Consider the following 19,067-nt stretch of genomic DNA (forward strand, 5'->3'; position numbering starts at 1 on the left):
CAGCACTACCAAATTCCTGATCACCAAGATGATTAAAAAGAAACCCAAAAAAGGAGAATAAAATATGCTAAGAAATGGATTTAATGACTGGCTGACAGCAGACATGACAATGCTACAAGGAAAAAAAAAAGAGTCAAGAGGGCCAGCCTTTGGTAGCAATATCATTGTTAGGTTGGAAATTATTCATCTATAGGTGCATTATATTTTGAAAATCATAAAATATGTCATTTTGGTTAAAACTTGAATTCCTATTCCCTAGCTCCTTCCTATCATATATAACGCCCTCTGGCCTGTTCTCTCTTCCCACACTCCTGTTGAAACCATCCAAGTCTCTTCGTAGCCATGGCCCCGAAGAGTGACATGCTTGTGCTAGCCGTTTCACTGGCATTGCTAGCGTCTGCCATGGCTCAGTCCCCTGCCCCTGCACCAATTACATCCACTGCAAGCCCACCTTCTGCTACACCTCCGCCTGCTACACCACCGCCACCAGTAGCATCACCACCCCCAGCCACATCTCCTTCTCAGGTCCCATCACCAGCGCCGTCAGTTACACCACCACCTTCACCTCCTGCTCCCAGCATTGCACTTCCACCAGCCTCCCCAGCACCTGCATCGGGAGCTCCAGCACCCACTCCAGGTGGCCCTGCCCCTACCCTTGGCTCACCTGCATCCTCTCCTACGGCCACGGCTTCACCTTCTCCGGCGACGCCTGTATCGAACCCCGACAATTCTGGTGCCTTCGCACCATTTGCAAGCAAAGCAGTGCTGGTTCTAGCAGGAGGGTTCATGCTACTTGTCTAAGCCAAAGCCTCTCCCCCTCAATGTACTGCTGTGCGTTCTTTTTCTTTTTGGTGGCCTGCGTTTTCCTTGTGTACTTGTTGAGCTTCGGACAATGGGTGATGTAATTCTTGGATGTAACTATTTAGTTACTAATGTACTTCCCTTTCATTCATTTTGTTTCACAATCAAAGAAAATTGAGCAATTGAGGGCTCTCAAGAGGTCATTGTTCTAGCTATTATACTCACACCTAAGCCTGATGAGAAGGATCGATCCCCTACGCCTCTTACCTTCATATTCAAAATTGGCACTCATTTGAAGATTTGTTCTTTGTACATTGTTTCAGTCTCACTGATTCACTTTAGTCCACTTAGTTACGATCTCAAATTGCTGAAATCTTATTTACGTGCCCACATTTCCATTAACTGAAATTGCATGCGCGTGTTCTAGCAAATAGAATTAATGCACAAGTATGGATTTTTCGATATGCTTTCTCCTCTAAAACGATCTTAATTTTGTTGGTGCAGACCAAAGCGCAGTTGGACATTATTCACTTTCCTTGATCAATCTGCAAAAACAAGAAAACCAAAAGCTTATACCATGAACAGTGAACTAATGAACTGCACTTAGATCGCAGACCTCGTCACGCATCGATTGGTTCGCATTTCTAAATGGATTTGATGTCATCCAACCATTTTCAATGAAAGTGGTGCACCCAAATGGAAAAAAAGAACATTGTTGACGCTGATCACAATGGCAAGTGGCAACCAACATCCATTACCAAAATGGTGGTGGAGATTTTAGTTGGTTTGGCTGATTATATAATCTGCTGCCGATTTTTTAACAAGCCTCGAAGATTGTGAAGCCAGTAGGCCGGCGGCTTCACATTAAAGCCAGTATAAGGCTTGACGGAGAAAGACTATGAAGCCAGCAGGAAATTTAGAATCTTGTAGGATAGCGAGCGGAAAATTATTTTTCTTAATGTTTTTTCTTTAGGAGTTGTTGGTTGAGAGATATATTTCAATGGTGGAACCATGTGACGTTGATGAGTTGTGGTGAGGGTGGCGGGTAAATAGGGACAACAGAAAGAGGAAGGACAGAGAGAAGCACATGGTCCATTCCTACACCAGCCATAAACTAGTAGTGTTTTAGCGAACACCTTGGATCTGTCCTCTGAAGATCAAGCTACTTTAAAGGGCCAAAGCTTGAGATGCTTGATATATATATATATATATATATATATATATATATATATATTCTCTTGGTGAGGTATAGATTGCTAAGAATACGAATAAGGATTCTGATCTCATGTAGACTCCTCAATCTTTTAAAATAAAATTTGGGAAAATTTTCTTGTTTTCTGACCTACCATGCAGATAATTTGGAAAGGAACCGTATGTAATTATGCTAATAACAGCCACACTATTTGCAAAAGCTGTAACAAGGGCCTGAAGAAAACTACTCCCATAACCTGATAAAACTAAGAAAGTTAGCTACAACTGCAAGAAGATAATTTAGTAAAAGAGGGTAACATTGAAATAAGTCGCTATTTTTCAGGTTAAGGGAAGATCATTTTAGGCCCTTGTTGCTTCTGCTCTATACTTTATGTACAGTGAAAATGTAGGCCTGAAAATAAGATTTTCCTAAAATTTAGAGATAACGTATATGTATATACGTACATACGTAAATACTAGAGAAGCATACAAGTTCTCAATTCTCATTCATGTCGGTTGACATTATTGAAGGCTTTCTCTCCCAAGACATCAGCTGTCTCTCTCTCTCTCTTGCTTTTGTATATATATTTATATATGGTGGTTGCAGGAAGAATCTAGGTCGACTCTTTTTGTCGTCTTCATCTCGTCGGCATCTTCAATTCTTTAACTCGTCATTAAGGACGGATATTTGATCACAGTATGAAGAAGTCATGAAACAAAGGATGGCAGTAGCGATTTTGATTTATCAAACTGTGATTCTTGGTTGCAGAGATTTGTTCTTCCAGTGACATTTGCAGATCACATGCAGCAGCTATTTTGTTAGTGTAGCACATAATTGTTACTATATTGTAGTTACTACTTTAATTCAACGGAAGATCTTATAAAATGTGGCGATCACAAGGCAAAGCAAACATGCCATCAAGGATTGGTAAATTTTTTTGATATCACATGCTCGCACGCATTGCTCCAACGCACAGTTGATAGAGTAGAGGACCCATTAACATGATTGATCCCGTGCTGATATCGTCAACAGTGTCCGTCTTTGCAACTGATGGTACCAATGCATAATGGCGGTTTCTGCCATATATAATCACTAATTGCAGGGACCCTTACCTTGAGACCAGCTGGCGAAAGGCCCCTTTCGGTTATCGTGAAGAAATATACATAAAAATTTGAAGGCACCCACAGAGTTTTTTGTTCCATTTCGGGCGTTCATGGCGAAGGGCAGTTTTTAATGTTCTTGGCATCCATGTTTGACAGAGCATGCTCCACAGAACACCTTATTTTTATAAGAGGTGTTCTGCGCGACAATCAAATGATATATAAGAGGAACGTTTGATTTCTCGTTATTGGGACGCAGGAGGCAGGACGCTCGGGAAGACCGATTTCTGACGTCCCAAAAACAGGAAGATCAAACGTAGCGCCGTTATAGGGGCTGCTTTTGTGTCACCAGTGGAACAAGTGCTCCACTAAATGCATCCGATGTTCCCGTTATTCCACCATCAGATGTAAATTCCACAGGCGGTGAACCAAACGTCCGGAAGGAAGGTACCAAGCCATGGAGTGATGCATTTTGCCTTGAAGCAAAGACATACTTAAGAAACCACCTTCTATCGACAATCACAATGGGCCCAACTCTCCAGAAATTTTCTATTTCTGGCGATAATTTCCGGCTATCACCAACATTGCGAAGGACAACATGAAGCCTGATGTTATGTTTTTGTCCCCATACTTACCAGTCCCCCTCGTTTTCATGTTGCTCTTAATCAAATCAGACTCTATAGATAAGATTCTCAATTGGTAGATCTTAGAATAGAAACATATGAATTCGGGTTTTCAAATTTTGACAACAATAGAAGATTGTTAATTACGATAAATTTCAACCTGCAGGGTGGATTGCGGCCGTTTGAAGATTGGGTTTCACGAAATCAACTATGTAGGTAAGAGATGGAGTCCAATTTGATCAGCACAACCTGCAATAATGAAATTTTGAGAGCGGAAATAAAGATAGAACTGGTAACGGGGATGATTCAATCAGGCGCAGGATCGCCTCTGTGCTCAGTAGGTAATGGGGGGATCAACCATCCATAATGACACATGAAGGCAACGGTCCTTTGAATTATCTTTCTTACACAACAGCAGGAAGATGCTGCTGATCCTTGGAAGCCACAACGGAGGTTCAGTTGGACATTTTCTACATGAACGGCATCAAACCGAGCAACCTTTCTTATAATACATTTTCAAGACCTCATTGATCCTTGAAGGCCATACCAAAACAAGAGGAATATAGAGTACAACTTAGACTGAAATACCAAAATTTTTTTGTATAATAAAACAAAAACGGTAGCATGGTGCTTTGATGGTTGATCTTCTATCTGAAAAAGACAAAACCTCATATTATCATACACTTTGTTTCATCTGCTGGACCTCCGCCGTCGTCTCCGGCATTCAAAGCAGTTGTTACAGGTGGTATGAAGTTCCACTGCTCTATTTTTGCTTCCCTGGAACTTTTCTGGTGAAATATTAAGCTCTTGGATCAGAACTTGGCGCAGCTTCTCATTCTCTTCAGTGAGTTCTTCAATGAGTCTTTGGTGCTTCAATAACTGAAACAAGGTGCACAATATATTGAGAGAGAGAGTTTGATCTCAATAAACATATAAATGCTAAGACTCCAAAAAGGCATAAAAGATTTAAGGCACACATGATATACATGCGTTGCTTAAAGCAGCATTGTTACACCTAAAAACAACTTGAACATGCAAGCACGTTAATGATAAAGGCCTCCAGCCTAAAAAACAACAGAATGAGAAGCAAAGCATCAAAACAATGTTTGATGCACACAAAAGTTCAAGAATAAGATCATCACAGGCATCCAAGGGAAACCAAGCAAGGCAAATTAATGCATGCACAATGTGCTTACCTGGAAGAAATATCATTTTGATAGCCCAGCGATCAGGGAAATCAAATTCACGTTGAAATATGCATGAGATGAGGACTTGGATAGGTTTGCACGGTTTCATGCAAAATAGACTTTACAAACAGCAAAACTTAAGTTTAAGTTGGCAAAATAAACCGTGGAAAACTTCTGTTGAACTTACCACTTGAAAGGCATTGTTCTCTAACTGTAATTTACTTGCCTGCAAGATGCAGAATGCCTCAAATAAGTTATAAGAGCATATATCAAATAAGGCAGTGGAGAAAGGAACATATCTTCAGTTTATAGTACTATCATACAGAAGATCTAAACTTATCCGATGAAAAAAAGGTGATATAATCTATGGGAAAGAAGAAGATCAAGTTATGACATGAGCTCCAGGAATTGAGGCAAACAAAGAACAGCCCATCCTTACTCTTCTTTCCAGGAATTTCAAAAATGAACTGAAGCCTCAAAATCTAAACAATAAATAGCAACAGTTATGGATGCGGTAGCCTGCACTCCAGTTCTGCTGTCAGAAATCTATATTGCTACGCTATATAACTTGTGAATTATACATTCCTAATCCACCCCTATTAATTAGGCCAGCAATGTGGATGAGATTTACGTCACTGAAAGAGCAAGTCACATACACTCTACCATATTAATCTCACAATGCCTTTGCAGTTCAAATTTAGGCCCCAAAACAACGAAAGTCTGATACAAGATGATAAGTCAGGTCAGGTGGAGAAAATAAAGAATAGCATGCATTCTCAACCAGAAAAAGAATCACATAGCAGAAATTAAGAACAAAAATAAAAGGAATTAGCATAGCATCAGAATCATAGAAAGTAGTAGTGCTAGAAAATCGGATTCCATCCATACCTTATCTACCTTTACTACATAGCAGCAGTGAAATGTTTTGGCTGTCTGCTAATTTCATAATACCCTAATTAGGAGTTCGTTTTCCAAATTACCCCCTCCAGAATATCTGAGAACAGCTATCCTAATAAGGCTGCGTTTTTGTGGGCTCTACTTCTATCGATTGTGCTTACCAATTCATTGAGCGGCAATTCCTTATCATCTTGGAAAAGAGAATTATCTTGATAATTGCTGACGACTTTGCTAGTATTACCACCAAGAGAAGCTTTCGATAGATTGCCTATCTCATCTTGAAAAGAAGAATTATCTTGATAATTGCTGATGACTTTGCTAATGTGACCACCAAGAGAAGCTTTGGAGAGATTGCCTGTCTGGCCAACTGAACTTTGTTCTACATTTTCTGCAGCTCCAGAAACCATCTGTAAGACATTTCCGCTTCGAGTTTGACCTCCTAGATAACCCATATTGCTCTGCAATGCTTGTGAGGCAAGGTTTTGGCCCGCAGAAAATCCAGGAATACCTCCTGCACTCTTCATCATCTTAGCAATCATTTGCTGGCAAGTGGCAAAAACATCAAAATATGTTAGATAAACTGATAGAAAGAGTATGCATGCCACCATGGGGGAAGAGAATGCACTAATCTACCTCAAAACGAGATTGAATCTGATTGATCACTCCAGGCTTCAAAGCAATGCCTGTCATTCAGATACATGACTGTATTACAGGTCTATTATGCAAGAAGCACAATTGACACTCATCAATTAATGGCCTTATTAACTTCATAAAATAGGCAATTTTTAAGATACTGTGCAATCTTTTTAGTGAGACCATATGGAAACAGCTTCCCTCAAAAGATCAATATTTGGTCAATCGTACATATCTGAATGCTATGAAAGATTAGAAATAACTTGCGTGACTGAAGAAGTTATGAAAGGTTATATCTGCAGCTTTTCAGTTTACAATTTAACCCTTATTAGTTTGTGTGTTTATGTGTACAACTAAATTATATGGTTTCGATGTGTTTGCATGATGTGAACATGGTGCCTACAGATAATAATTTCATATTCATCAGCTTCCAAAGCACCATCCTTTCAGCCAAAAACAAAGCAGAGCACCAAGCCTTTCCTTTCTTGCTGCAATAAAGCTTGGTAACTAAGTTTGGAATAAGAAAATTAGCTCATATCAAGTTTGGCATTAACTCCTTCCAAATTTTCTCTAGTAGGAAAAAGATGGGGATAGGTCCCCATGTTTTATTCGAAATAATAAATAGCAAAGTATAAAAATAGTACTAAAATATGAAATAACTCAAAGAAGACAAATCCCAACTCTGGGGATGGTCTGGCACAGTAATGCAATCTGATTCTTGTTGTTGACAGTAACTAGGATTCTTACAGGTCACCCTACTGCAACACAACCAATCAACCTATATAGGGAAATTTTGCATTTCAACAACCTTTCTTTAGAACAATGAGGAGTTTTGGCTATTAGAGCTTCACCCCTTATTAATGGAGAAATAAAAGAATCTTAACTGAGGTTCCGTTGTCTATCCTCAAACATACAAATTTTATGCAACTGAACCAGTTTGGACTTCCAATGACAGCACAGCCACAAGTTAAAAGTGTCAAAAGGATTTAATCTCCAAAATTAAACATTCTTCCAGTAATTCACAAATGCTGTCCACTATATCAGAAGATTATACTTTCTCATGGCATTAATAAACCATCTACACCTCCATGAAAGGAGAACTATTAACGTGTAGATGCTAGAAGATTATCGCGGAGAAATACCAACACCAAAACCATGACCAATGCCAACTCCACAGCCCACGCCAGCTTCAATGTTCTTCATTCCCAACCTTCTCAACTGAATAACAAGGATAAGGACAAGTAACCACCAGTCAGATATGATTTTTTTCTTTTTGTTAAATGAATAACATAACAAACAAAAGGGTAACTTAAACACCACAAGGTCGGGTTGCTAAAAAGGTGTCTTACAGCGCTGTTCACATGAACACCAACGCCAGAAACGGCATCAGTTGCACCCCTCGTGGCGCTCATTACTTGGCCAACCATTGGAATTCCACCTGATACAAACACAAAAGATTAAGCTGTACGGATTTTCTAAATGCGAACATCTGAGTTCCAGAAAATGTCCCAGGAAAATGTAGTGAATAAAAAATGTGGAGCCATGGACGTCCATAGCTATCTATTTTCTTGACCAAAAAAACTATCTCTGCCATAGGAGTCTTCAACTCAGTATAAAGTATAAACACATGAAGTCAGAGTTTGGAACTTAAGAATGCAAGCAAAGCTCTAACAGAAACAACTTGCCAGCGAGACTCGCCCCATAGGTGATAGGCCATTAAATATATGCACATAGATCTGAAATACGGTTAAAAAGACGCAAGAAAAAATTCAACAATGAGTATAAGACACGCCGACGGAAGCATCACCACCATGCTGGGTTCACTAAACTTCCCATTAAAGAACCTACCAACAATTTTTTTCTTGCTTCAATACGTGCTAAACACATCCATAACCGCATTAGACATTAAAGAGCTATTTTCTTAGCTCACTCTTCCCAGATTATCTTTTTTTTCTCAAAGGAAGAAGAAAGAGAAGAACACTTCGTGCGCGATGCAGAAAAAGAAAAGAGAGAAACGTGAGATTGGTACCTAAGTTTATGGGACGCCCAACTCCGATACCAATCCCGCAGCCAACGCCGAAGCCTGTGAAAACCTGGCCCACTTTGAAACTGAAAGGATTCTCCAACACCAAGCCTCTTGAACCCTCCATTGGGGACAGAAAATAGTATCTGTTTTGCTTGTTTGCTTCTTCGTTAACTGACTAGTTCTGACCTCGCTACTAATGGCGGCGAATTCCCATGGCCGTTCCGAGTAAGAGCTACAGAAGCTATTTATTATCTGAGAAGGCCTCATCGCAACCGAAGGGGAAGCAAGAGGGAAACCAACACCTGAGCCGCTGCGCGGCTACCTAACAAAGACGCTGAGGCTCTCTCTCAAAGACCGTGCGGTTTGGGGATCGGTTGGTGAAACTGGTTCGGTTCGGTAGACCTCAACCGTATCGTACCAGTCAGGCCGGTACATCAACTTAGGAGCGTTAATAGTTTAGATTTAAATCAGAAACCCGATCGAGGTCAATAACGTAACTTTTCGCCACTTTGAGTCTCAAATGCCACAAAACAGCGTTCAATTGAAGCTGCAACAGATGGATGGCCTACTTGCTTTTCACACATCTAATCTTGTTTTTCCCCCTTTGAGGATGAGAAGCAGTGGCAATAAGAGAAGAACCTGAATCTATATTCCAGTCATGTCACTTAACGGCCGGAGCTTTCCATGTTGTTGTCTTAGTAAAGGATGGTTTTTACGGCTTGCTACTGGCACATTATGTCTTTGTGGGCATCCTCTATTGCATCCCAATTCCCAAGAATCAGGTGAAGTTTGGTGTCTCCTCTGCCGATGCTTTCTTCCTTCAACTTTAAAGTTGACAGATGAAGAAAGTTTAAGCTTTCTCTGTCAGGAATTTGATTGCCTGTGTCTAGTCATGTGGACAATCTTTACATGAGGTAAAGGTTATTCGGACGATATAATAACAGATCCAGTAAGCGATGTGGTCCTTGAACAACAATAACAAATACATATTGGTAGCTACACTTCCCAACCAATACCAACTAACGCGATGCAATATAAGTATCTGTGCATTTTCCACAATGGGTGCCAAGTTTTCGTTTCGATTCATCACTAAAATATAGTGTTCTACACAACTACCTTGGACTTACAGATCAGGAGAATACATGAAAATAAAATGATGGCAGGTGCACACTCAAGCTGTGTATTTGAACTTTGAAGCAACAAATTCTGAAAAGAAAAACCAAAGAAGGAATCCCATTCCATGACTCGCAGAAACCAACAAATTCAGGCCCATGCTGAACTTCTAAGTAAGCGTCTAAATCTTGTTTTGGGGAACAGTGACACCAATGAACCTATCAGAAGCACTGTCATCGTTGCTACCCATGATGATAACAACCCCTTCACCATGAAAAGGCTCTATCAGATATGAGACACGCACTGGTTTGCTGTTCCCCTGAAAATCTACTTCATAAGGGCTTAAGGCATCCCAATTGGTGGCTGTCAACCCCTTACTGATGTCGCTCTGTTCCTTGGATAAGCCTTCAGAATCCTCAGCAGTTAGGCACAAGCTGACTTTTTTACTTCTCTTGTCTTTAGAGCTGAATAATGAGAACGCTGCTGATGCTTCACCTGCATAATTCTGCTTAGCTTTATCATAACATAAAGAAGCAAGAACCTCCAAAGGATCAACATGGCCAGTTACACATCTGCCATCTTGCACAACCATAGATAGTCTCTTCATGTTTGCAGCAGACAGCTTAAAAACTACAGTTTCATAATGAGGATAACCGCATGGAGCATTAAGCACGTTGGAGAGAATAGACTTCCTTATGATTGGCCGGTAAAACAGTGGAAGTTTTGAGGGATCATTGCTCTTAGGAGCAAGCTTTAGGTGATGCTCTGACCAAGTTTTGACGAAGTTTGTGAGGATTAAGGGGTCTGCAACGAGGAGGCTGCAGCTAATCCCAATTGAGAATTCTTCTCCTTGGAAATTGGTCACCTGGAAAGACAGCAAAAGGTCAAACACCAAGTCAATTACAAGCAGCTCTGTAAAGCTTATGCAAGTCAGGCAGGAGCAAGGATCTTCAGAAAGTTTGTTTATCATTACAATTACCAGGAATTTGTCTATCTGTCTCACCAATTTGAACAAGTACCTGAACATAACACAGTGGGGAGTTCTGAGGATGATCATGGTCCACATCCTTCCAGTAAGCAAGTTGTGCTTCCATATTCTTGTTATTGGCCACACCCTCTTGCCAGTCCTTCAGCCTGCAGTTTGCCTGCGCAGACACAAGCCTAATTCCTGCATCGTTGCACTTCACAGCGTAGTGGTCCTCGGCATCAACCCGACCAGCGAGAACAGGCAAGTCAGGCAGTGCATTGGTAAGGGACTCCTTGATCCAACCTCCTAGAATCAATGCATCCTTGTCTGGCTCCCACATTTGTTTGTAATAGAAGATGATGCTTATGTGCTCTGTGAACAGCTCCCTGCTGCTCCTGCCACTGAGATCGATCAGGTGCCTTAGCCCGGGCTCAGTTGCCTTAGCCGGCACAACTGTTTGCATTGCTTGCATCTGCAGATCTCCTGCCATGGTGTTGGTCCTGAAACAAACAGCTGCTATACCTGCAAATTTCTCTGGTACTTGTTAGTGCCTCTAGTGTCCATGGGCCTTTATTTATTGATGTAAGGAGGGTGGGATTGAGCAATGAAAGGCGGGGTTGGATACAACTACTATGGAGAACTGCGGACCTACATTGTTAGCCAAAAATCAAGAAGAAGAATATGGGAAAAAACTCGTTTGGTGTTAATTTGGTAACCTTCTCCAATTGGCATACTAATTTCCAAAATAAATGCTCTAGTTGGTTGATGTTGGACCACAGCAAGAACATAGACCAACCCATAAATGATGCTCATCTACCCATAAAGTGATTTCCAATATTTAAAATCGAGCATTAAGCAGAGCTATCAATGCTTCAGATTTATGTCATTCGACAAAAACAGATGGGTAGAGAGAGATGAGCGCACGAAAAGCTTGTTCCATAAATTAGTCAGGTCGGTTGATGAACATTAATCGCAACCATTTTTGACCAATATCTCACTCTTAGTTAATGAGTTTTGACTAGTTCAGATTGAGTTTGATTGTTTAATTTGCTCGTCTCATTTACCATGTCCACATAAAACTTCAGCATTAACCAAATGAAGCTTGCTCTTCCGCAACAAACCATGACCTCGCACCCTAAACAAAGAAGAAACCCTCCATGACCTCATGCACAGAAAAGGAAGCAATAATTTTATTAATCAAGAGTATGGTTGGTTGATCTTCATTCTGGAAAGTTCACTGTTTGACAAATATATGTCTATAGTTAAGGAGTCAAGTTAGTTAGATCCCCAACCTTATCATGAATACGAGTCTTGTTATTATAGTTCTTCCAATGAATTTAAGGGACCTGGATATAGACCCAAGTGGGGTTTATACTTTCTTTCACAATTCATGTTTGTGGATCCAACTTGTCAGGTATAATGAGAGGAGACTACGAATTAATAATCCGAGAGCAGAAGAGGACCCACATCCCCGTCTTATCCTTGTCAAGGAAACGTGTAAGATTCATGAGCGCAGATTTGTCCTTCATCTAATCAGAAAATCTCCTCTCTCTCTCTCTCTCTTTATATATATATATATATATATATATATATATATATATATATATATATATTTATTTATTTATTTATTTATTTATGAAATGGGCTAGAGCGAGTGCGGGCCCCTTTTGGTTGGTGGTTTGGTAGACTTAGGTTTGAAAACATTTGAGGAAGAAGGGAGTCTAACACGCACAAGTAAATCCTCTTTGCTTGTGGGTTGCACCAATATGGATATACGTATATATACAGCGAATGGTAGAAACCAGATTAATACGTCAACGACAAAAACCAGGCCCTTTTAAATATGATATTTAATGTGCTTTTTTTTTTGAAATTTAACATTACTAATATGATCTTAAGGATAAGTTGATGCAATATATATTAAGTTAATCATTTTTTATGTTTTAATAGTGCTTTTATAATAAGAAAATATGAATGGCTCTCATAGCATCAAAATTCTGATAACGAAAAAATTAACATTTTTCATAAAACAACTTGATGTAAACTTTAAAGCATGTCTTATATCAAATTAGTTTTTATAAATATATTAGGATGTTTATATTTTATTTAAAATATTTTTTTAACAAAAAAATAATGGTTCTCGTTTTTATTTCTGACCTAAGTGTGGTGTGTGTGTGTATATATATATATAAGTGAGTGAATATGAGTGAGTGAACGATAACTAAGGCTGTTAGTGTAAGTAGATGGATGGTTAAGAGAAAAATAAAAATAAAAAAGTGTTAGTTAATATTAGATGACAAAAATAACCATCACTTTTGACAAAAATAACCATCACTTTTTTCTCATTATTTTTTTCTTAACCGTCTATCATCCGTCTATCATGTTGGTTTAGACTGTGTAGATTTGATGGCTGAGTGACTCTAAAAAGTTAGAGTCACTATTCAATTTATATATATATATATACCAGACTTCTCAAATTTGTGTTAAATAAACCAAGTGTAGGTAGCGGTTATGACAAATTCGATAGAAAAGAAGGAATAGTGTGTATTTTTCGTTGGGGATTTCATGGAAGAAATCGTCGCATCTTCTTTCGATTCCGTATAAGAGATATCCGTTCGATCAGAATAGAAGTGAAAGAGGGTCTTTTTCCTCGCTGTGTCCTTTATATGAAAATTGGGGGTCAGGGAGACATTCCATTGACGCGTACCGTACCGATGAGAATTTAACTCCACGAGAAATTGAACAACCTCCTAATGTGGTTATAAATACTAATTTAATATAAATTATATTTCAATTCAAGTTATTTTTTGTAAAAGAAAAATTTCTACTATCAAAAATTTTGATAATTATAAGAGCCGGTCATTTTTTATTATTAACAAACATTATTAAAATAAATATGACAAACTTAGTATACTTTATTTCCAAATCACTTTTAAGATCATATCTATAAGGTTGAATTGCAAAAAAACTACTTTAATAATTAATTTTTATGGCTGTCGCTGTTGTTCCTTACCCTAAGGTATGTATCAATTTTCATATATATATATATATATATATAATTCTGAAAATATTATTATATTAATATTGATTGAATCATATATTTATATGAAAGTCGAGAGTTGTTGTTTTTGTGTACATGTTTTTAGATTTGGCCTTTTTCACATTTTAAGTGTTCTTCTTTGAGATAACAGAAAATAAAAAATTTAAGGAAATAAGTGACAACTTTCATGGCTGAGAAATTGCTAAGTGGTTGCATAGTAAGCGAAATACAATACCTGCATTCCAATTCATGTGTAGTTCAATTACACACATAATTCACTTGTGGGGAACTTTTCCTTTCATAAAACACGTGGATTTGACAAGCGATAGCAACATACATGATAAAAGTTTTCTTGAGTAGAAGTTTCGAAAATATGACACAAAGAAAATTTTCTTGTCAAATGTGGATAATTGTCACGTTTGACAAGGGAAGTTTTCTTTTTTGCACACATATTACGTAAAAAGAGCCACATTCTTTCGAGCCCACAACCGCTAATTAGCTAGCAATGTAGACTCGAAAGATGCTTCTCATCTAAACAAGAAATTCTTATTGTTAGAGGGAAACAAGAAATTCTTTGTTGTTAGAGAGAGAGTGTTTGATGGTTTGGAATTTTGATTCAAGAATAAAAATTTTAGAATCATAATTTTTTCTTAAACAGGAATGGAAACAAAATTGGATGTTTTACTTTCCCAATTCTAAAGACAAAATATCTTGTTTGTTTAATAATGTTATTTTTTTTAAAAAATCAATATTTTGAATTTTAAAATTTCATCATCCTAGATATATTAAACGCCTCTAAGGGAAGCTTTTCTCCTACAACCAAACATTTAATGGTGTCTCTGAATGATTGACGTGTGCATTGATGGCTGGCGGGCTTGGACTCGAACCGTGCCTGGTTTCTATAGGTGAGGGGTCAAAGCTAGAAATTTCTGGCTAATAATAAATTTTAAAAATCAATCATGTAAATGAGTAAAATTGCCGTAAAGTGTCAATATTAAAATAATTGTTTAATCTCAGTCTAAGAAAATAACTTTCTTAATCTTCTTCTACATTGGAAAAAAAAAATTGCATGTCTTGCTCGCGTCCAGTCCTCTTGATTTTGTTTTCGCATGAAGTTTGCGTTTGACCATTCATTGTTTCAAATGCTAATTGAATAAAAAATGGGTCTGAACAGCTTGTTCAAGAATCATGGATCAGGTCAAATACTAATTGGCATATAATAATTGGCGCCACTTTTATGCTTAAACACAGTTGAGCCTGGTAGAAGTGGCTGGAACTCGGCTCATCATTTCCAAATGGAGTTAATTTGCAACTTAAGCTTAGTAATGGAGGAAAGGGCGAGGGTTTCGGCTTTTTTGGGAGGAAAGGGCGAGGGTTTCGGCTTTTTTGGTAGGCGATATTTCTAAAAAAATATTTAGTTTTTTTTTTTCTAAAAATGTAAAAAAAGGCAAGGACACTCCACTTCATTTTGATCTTGTACCACCATTAGAAGTCGCTTTGCTAACAATGATATGGGCGTGAATTTGTCTTAAACATGCTAACCAGAGAGACGAATGTATCAAACGCAATCAAGTCAAGATAAATTTGCCAATGACCTTAAATCTTTGGAATGCATTGGAAATAAGAAAACCCACAAATTTAACCTGAACTCTGATTGCAACTCGACCGCGGCACCAACTTCCTGACGTTATTTTTCTGAAGAAGCAACCGGCCCGTTACCTCAAGAACCTACCTCTCTCTCTCTCTCTCTCTCAACTAAGTCGAGGTACGATTTTCTTTCTTTCATTCTGAGAGGCTTCTAGTTTTCGTCCGTTTAAATTCCTGATTATTATTCGTGTCTGTTCGGTAATGGCTCTAGAGCTTGCATTGTATACTTTAGTTCCTTTTCTTTTCTCTTCCCTTTTATATTTATGACATTGGCTACGATATAGTTTTACATGTCTTCTCAGTTCTCTCAATGAACAAGGAGCTATCTGGTCTGTGCTCTAGTTTCTGTGATTTTGGGGGATTAAATAATGAATTATCTGACCTTTTTGGACGGTCACCCTCTACTCGAATGAATTGTTTAATGACTATTCCTAGATCTTTTTGCTCTGAGTGCTCCACCATGAAGATGACCTTTTTGCAAGATCTTGGGCGCTGGCATACGTGTCCCTTGACGATAGCAACTATGGTTTTCTGCGAATTAATCGGTAGTAGATGTTTTCTTGATCGTCATGATATAAAAAAGGAATCATATGGCTGATTATCGTCTCACTGGCGTAGATTTTCTCTGTTCTTGTTTCACTTCATGTTGTTTCTTTTGCTTTCTTTTTTTCAGCTCTTTTCCTTTTTATTTGTTGGCCATTGTTGGCGTTCCTGGAATCCCTCTTGAAATCTAGTATGTTCTTGAAATCTTTATGTTGATGAACTATGGAATCTGTTTTCCCTAGCCTGCCCATTTTTCATTGTTTGACCTGGGGCACCATTGAACTCAGTAGATATAGACGTAGCTGAAAAGCCAGTACTTGTATGTTTAAGCTGTTATTTCTATTAGGAACACGACTTTATTCCCCCTTTATTGATTTATCATAGTAGGCAACAACATGATGGCAAGCTCAAGCTATGACCTCTTTCATGCAGCATTTCTTCCGTGCATTTTAATTGATGTATTATGAATCATTTATGATTGTTTTCTTTTACTTACGTGCTACATGAGCATAAAGATGCAGGAAATCTTTTAGCTCGTACTTCCGCTGTATTTCTCAATACGACAAACTATCGAAAGAAAAGGCTTGAGGGAGTTGAACTGATTGTCCTCATTATTGATGTAAAGAAACGAGTGAACGCACTGCACTTTTTCTTTTTAAATATGATGAAAACATATCCAAACTTACAAGTTAGGAAAACCTTGAGCTATAAGAGACCATAGTTTTCATTCGTTACTTGCAGACTTGCATTAAGTTTAAAACTTACATTTGTTCGTTACTTTGTGTTTCTGTGTCATGTTCCCATTCGAACAGTGGAAAATTACTAACGAGGCAGAAAACATGATTTGAGCATACTCTGCCCTGAGTTGGAATCTACAGAGGAATTTCCAAAGATTCACTGCTCTTTAACTGGAAGACCGTCTATCCTGGGCAAAATTCTTGTCGTTAAGAGGGTTGAAGTAGTTGGTTAAAGCTTTTGTGTGTTAAAGCTCCTGGATTTTGTACGCATATTTTTTTGTCAAAACCATTGCCATCCTTTTTGGAGGATTTAAGTTGATAAATTTGATGGTTTCCTTGTTCATAGCGAAAAGGCATTTTTGCAGAACTCAGTCTCTTCAGAGATTATTTTATTCTTCGACTTTTCTTTCACCTAAATGGAAAATGGTCATATTAGATGTTTTCTAGGATGAGGAGTTCATGGTAAATTAAATTTCTTGATGCATGGAATGCTTACCTGTCGAATTTAGTAATACAAAGGAAGCAAAGTCATTTGCAGAGCTTTGAAAAGTGTATGTTTCGCCATTGAAATTTCTGTAATTTCTTTAGTAGAAACTTGCAAAGCATTTTTACTCATTTCTTTGTGCACTGCTAATCTTCCAATATTTTTTTATTTTTCTTGAGGATAGATTTGATTTTCTGATCTTTCATTTGGCTTTGCCCTTATTGCACGTAGAATAACTGTTGCTACCTAATGGCAGAGTGTCACTTTGCATATTTCTCCTTCATCAATTACTTGAGATCCAGTTGTGCCCAAGGGGCCAGCAAGAGAAACGAAGGGATCTCGAAGTTCATTTCCCTGCCCGAACGATGAGAACAGGTTCATTTATGTGCATCTTATAGAACTTACACTTTGCACTGAGATAATGTTTGTTACTTATTGCCGATACACTCAGATTTCGCCACTTAATTTGAATATCAGTTCCTGCTATTCTTATGTGGGGATGGCATATCTAGCTTGGGTCTCATAAAATTTATGACTCACTTCTTACACTAAAATATTATGCACGAGTTGCCATTTGGACAACTGTGTAACTCATACCACGGCGTGTATGATGGAATTATTGTCAAACACCAATAAGAAACAGCACCTGCACCTTCAAATTATGCTCTCTAGAGTTTTGCATGGTTAATGAGTTTCATCAAGGTAGCACCTTTGGAGGAGTAGACCATTTCTAATGGCACATGGTAGAAGCCTTCACTTGATAGGAACGGTTTTCGTCTTATGTGTGTGGGAAGGAAATTAATTATCTGCATTTGCAATGGGCAGGTGAAAACAGGAAAGCAAACTCATGCGTCTTCAAGGACTTTTACTTAGAATGGCTCCAGGACCTCAAAGCCCTCCTTCCTCTGCTACAGCAGGCCATAGATTCTGCTGTAAAACTTCTCAACTTTGAGGTACCAGTCACACACACTCGCTTCAAAGCAATGACATCGTCACCAACCGAAGCACTCACAACACATGTCCAAATGCTTCATCAACACTTCCAGGCCTACTTCAATGCCCTTGACCATGCTGCCCAGCAGGATGTCACCCAGGTTCTCTGCCCTGAGTGGCATAATTCCATTGAGACACCATTTCTCTGGCTCGGAAGTTGGCACCCAGCTGTCTTTTCTAATCTTCTCCGTGCATTTATATCTAAATATAACAACATGACCCATGGTTCTGTCAGCTGCATGAGCAGTTTCACACGAAGTGACCAAAAAAAGCAACAATTTAGTTTTGCTTGGACTCATCCTTCACCAGAACTCTTCGAGCACATGGAACAGATTGACCGGGGACTGCGGCTCATGATCCCAGCAATCTTGTCACGGATGAGGGATGTGCAAATCAGCTTTGTTGGACGCATAGGGTGTGACTGGGTGACCAGTATTAGCAGCAGCGGTGGAGAAGGAACTGTGCAGGAAATGGTTACAGATATCGCTACAGAGAAGCTGGAGGAACTGACTAGCATTTTCGTTGATGCCAATAGACAAAGGGGGAGCATCCTGGCCGAGATCATTGGTGCACTAGACATTTACCAATCAGCTCTCTATCTAGAAGGCCTGGCAAAGTTTATCATTGGGTTCAGAAGCCCAGAACTGGTTCATGACATGGAACACTCTAAGCTCCCTGTTTCCCCACATTGACGGCATACATTCTTTTCATTCTCCACTTCTTTTACGAGTCCACTGCGCCCTTTTGGGCCCGCCTTTCTTTTTTTTTTCTTCTCTGTGTTGTAACATTACTGCTTTTTGTATTGGACCAAGCCAAACCTACTTGCCTTCTATTTTTCCATCTTTTAGAGTTTCATCAGTATACACATGTATGCAGTGTTCCATCTTGACCAATCGACGCCATCTTTGGCTGTAACCTGCTAAGTGCTTCGTTCTACTTCCACCAAAAGCAGTTTTGCTAATGCCCATCAATGGCGAAAACTACATCTTCGCTATGGATATAAGACGTGCTTGTAGTTTTAAGTTTTTCTGATACTTCCGGTTGGTTCCCTTTTTCTGGATATTTAGTTCACTTAACGGTAACT

At 38.8% G+C, this 19,067-nt stretch overlaps 4 protein-coding genes across 5 annotated transcripts; 2 read left to right on the plus strand and 2 right to left on the minus strand.

The window, feature by feature from the left end:
* Positions 1-316: 316 nt before the first annotated feature.
* Positions 317-952, plus strand: LOC116253507 (classical arabinogalactan protein 9-like). Its single transcript, XM_031628341.2, has one exon. It carries the CDS (start codon positions 343-345, stop codon positions 799-801), a length of 459 nt encoding a protein of 152 aa, XP_031484201.1. The 5' UTR covers positions 317-342; the 3' UTR covers positions 802-952.
* A 3,131-nt stretch (positions 953-4,083) lies between these two features.
* LOC116252133 (uncharacterized) lies at positions 4,084-8,793 on the minus strand. Of its 2 annotated transcripts, XM_031626212.2 has the most exons (7): positions 8,463-8,793; positions 7,783-7,871; positions 7,576-7,651; positions 6,434-6,483; positions 5,962-6,342; positions 5,091-5,129; positions 4,084-4,595 (listed from the first exon to the last, which is right to left on the minus strand). In XM_031626212.2, exons 1-7 carry the CDS (start codon positions 8,581-8,583, stop codon positions 4,407-4,409), a joined length of 945 nt encoding a protein of 314 aa, XP_031482072.1. In that variant the 5' UTR covers positions 8,584-8,793; the 3' UTR covers positions 4,084-4,406. The 2 variants fall into 2 exon arrangements, with proteins under 2 accessions (XP_031482072.1, XP_031482073.1); XM_031626213.2 differs by lacking the exon at positions 5,091-5,129.
* Positions 8,794-9,520: 727 nt separating this feature from the next.
* Positions 9,521-11,203, minus strand: LOC116253007 (uncharacterized). The gene is made up of 2 exons (XM_031627694.2): positions 10,592-11,203; positions 9,521-10,437 (listed from the first exon to the last, which is right to left on the minus strand). The coding sequence occupies exons 1-2, from the start codon at positions 11,027-11,029 to the stop codon at positions 9,754-9,756; spliced, it is 1,122 nt and encodes a 373-aa protein (XP_031483554.1). The 5' UTR covers positions 11,030-11,203; the 3' UTR covers positions 9,521-9,753.
* Positions 11,204-15,274: 4,071 nt separating this feature from the next.
* On the plus strand, positions 15,275-18,712 carry LOC116253246 (protein INAPERTURATE POLLEN1). Its single transcript, XM_050077661.1, has 3 exons — positions 15,275-15,344; positions 17,247-17,365; positions 17,816-18,712. The coding sequence occupies exons 2-3, from the start codon at positions 17,356-17,358 to the stop codon at positions 18,673-18,675; spliced, it is 870 nt and encodes a 289-aa protein (XP_049933618.1). The 5' UTR covers positions 15,275-15,344; positions 17,247-17,355; the 3' UTR covers positions 18,676-18,712.
* Positions 18,713-19,067: the final 355 nt, after the last annotated feature.

The sequence above is a fragment of the Nymphaea colorata genome, chromosome 4, assembly GCF_008831285.2.
Source record: "Nymphaea colorata isolate Beijing-Zhang1983 chromosome 4, ASM883128v2, whole genome shotgun sequence".
Classification (NCBI taxonomy): domain Eukaryota; kingdom Viridiplantae; phylum Streptophyta; class Magnoliopsida; order Nymphaeales; family Nymphaeaceae; genus Nymphaea; species Nymphaea colorata.

Coding starts and splice junctions, on each gene's coding strand:
- LOC116253507 (XM_031628341.2), top strand. CDS start 343: ATGGCCCCGAAGAGTGACATGCTTGTGCTAGCCGTTTCACTGGCATTG.
- LOC116252133 (XM_031626212.2), bottom strand. CDS start 8,583: ATGGAGGGTTCAAGAGGCTTGGTGTTGGAGAATCCTTTCAGTTTCAAA. Junction 6,484..7,575: donor TGGTCATGGTTTTGGTGTTG/GTATTTCTCCGC, acceptor TCTGAATGACAG/GCATTGCTTTGAAGCCTGGA. Junction 5,130..5,961: donor AATTGCCGCTCAATGAATTG/GTAAGCACAATC, acceptor TGCATCTTGCAG/GCAAGTAAATTACAGTTAGA.
- LOC116253007 (XM_031627694.2), bottom strand. CDS start 11,029: ATGGCAGGAGATCTGCAGATGCAAGCAATGCAAACAGTTGTGCCGGCT. Junction 10,438..10,591: donor CCCCACTGTGTTATGTTCAG/GTACTTGTTCAA, acceptor CTGTCTTTCCAG/GTGACCAATTTCCAAGGAGA.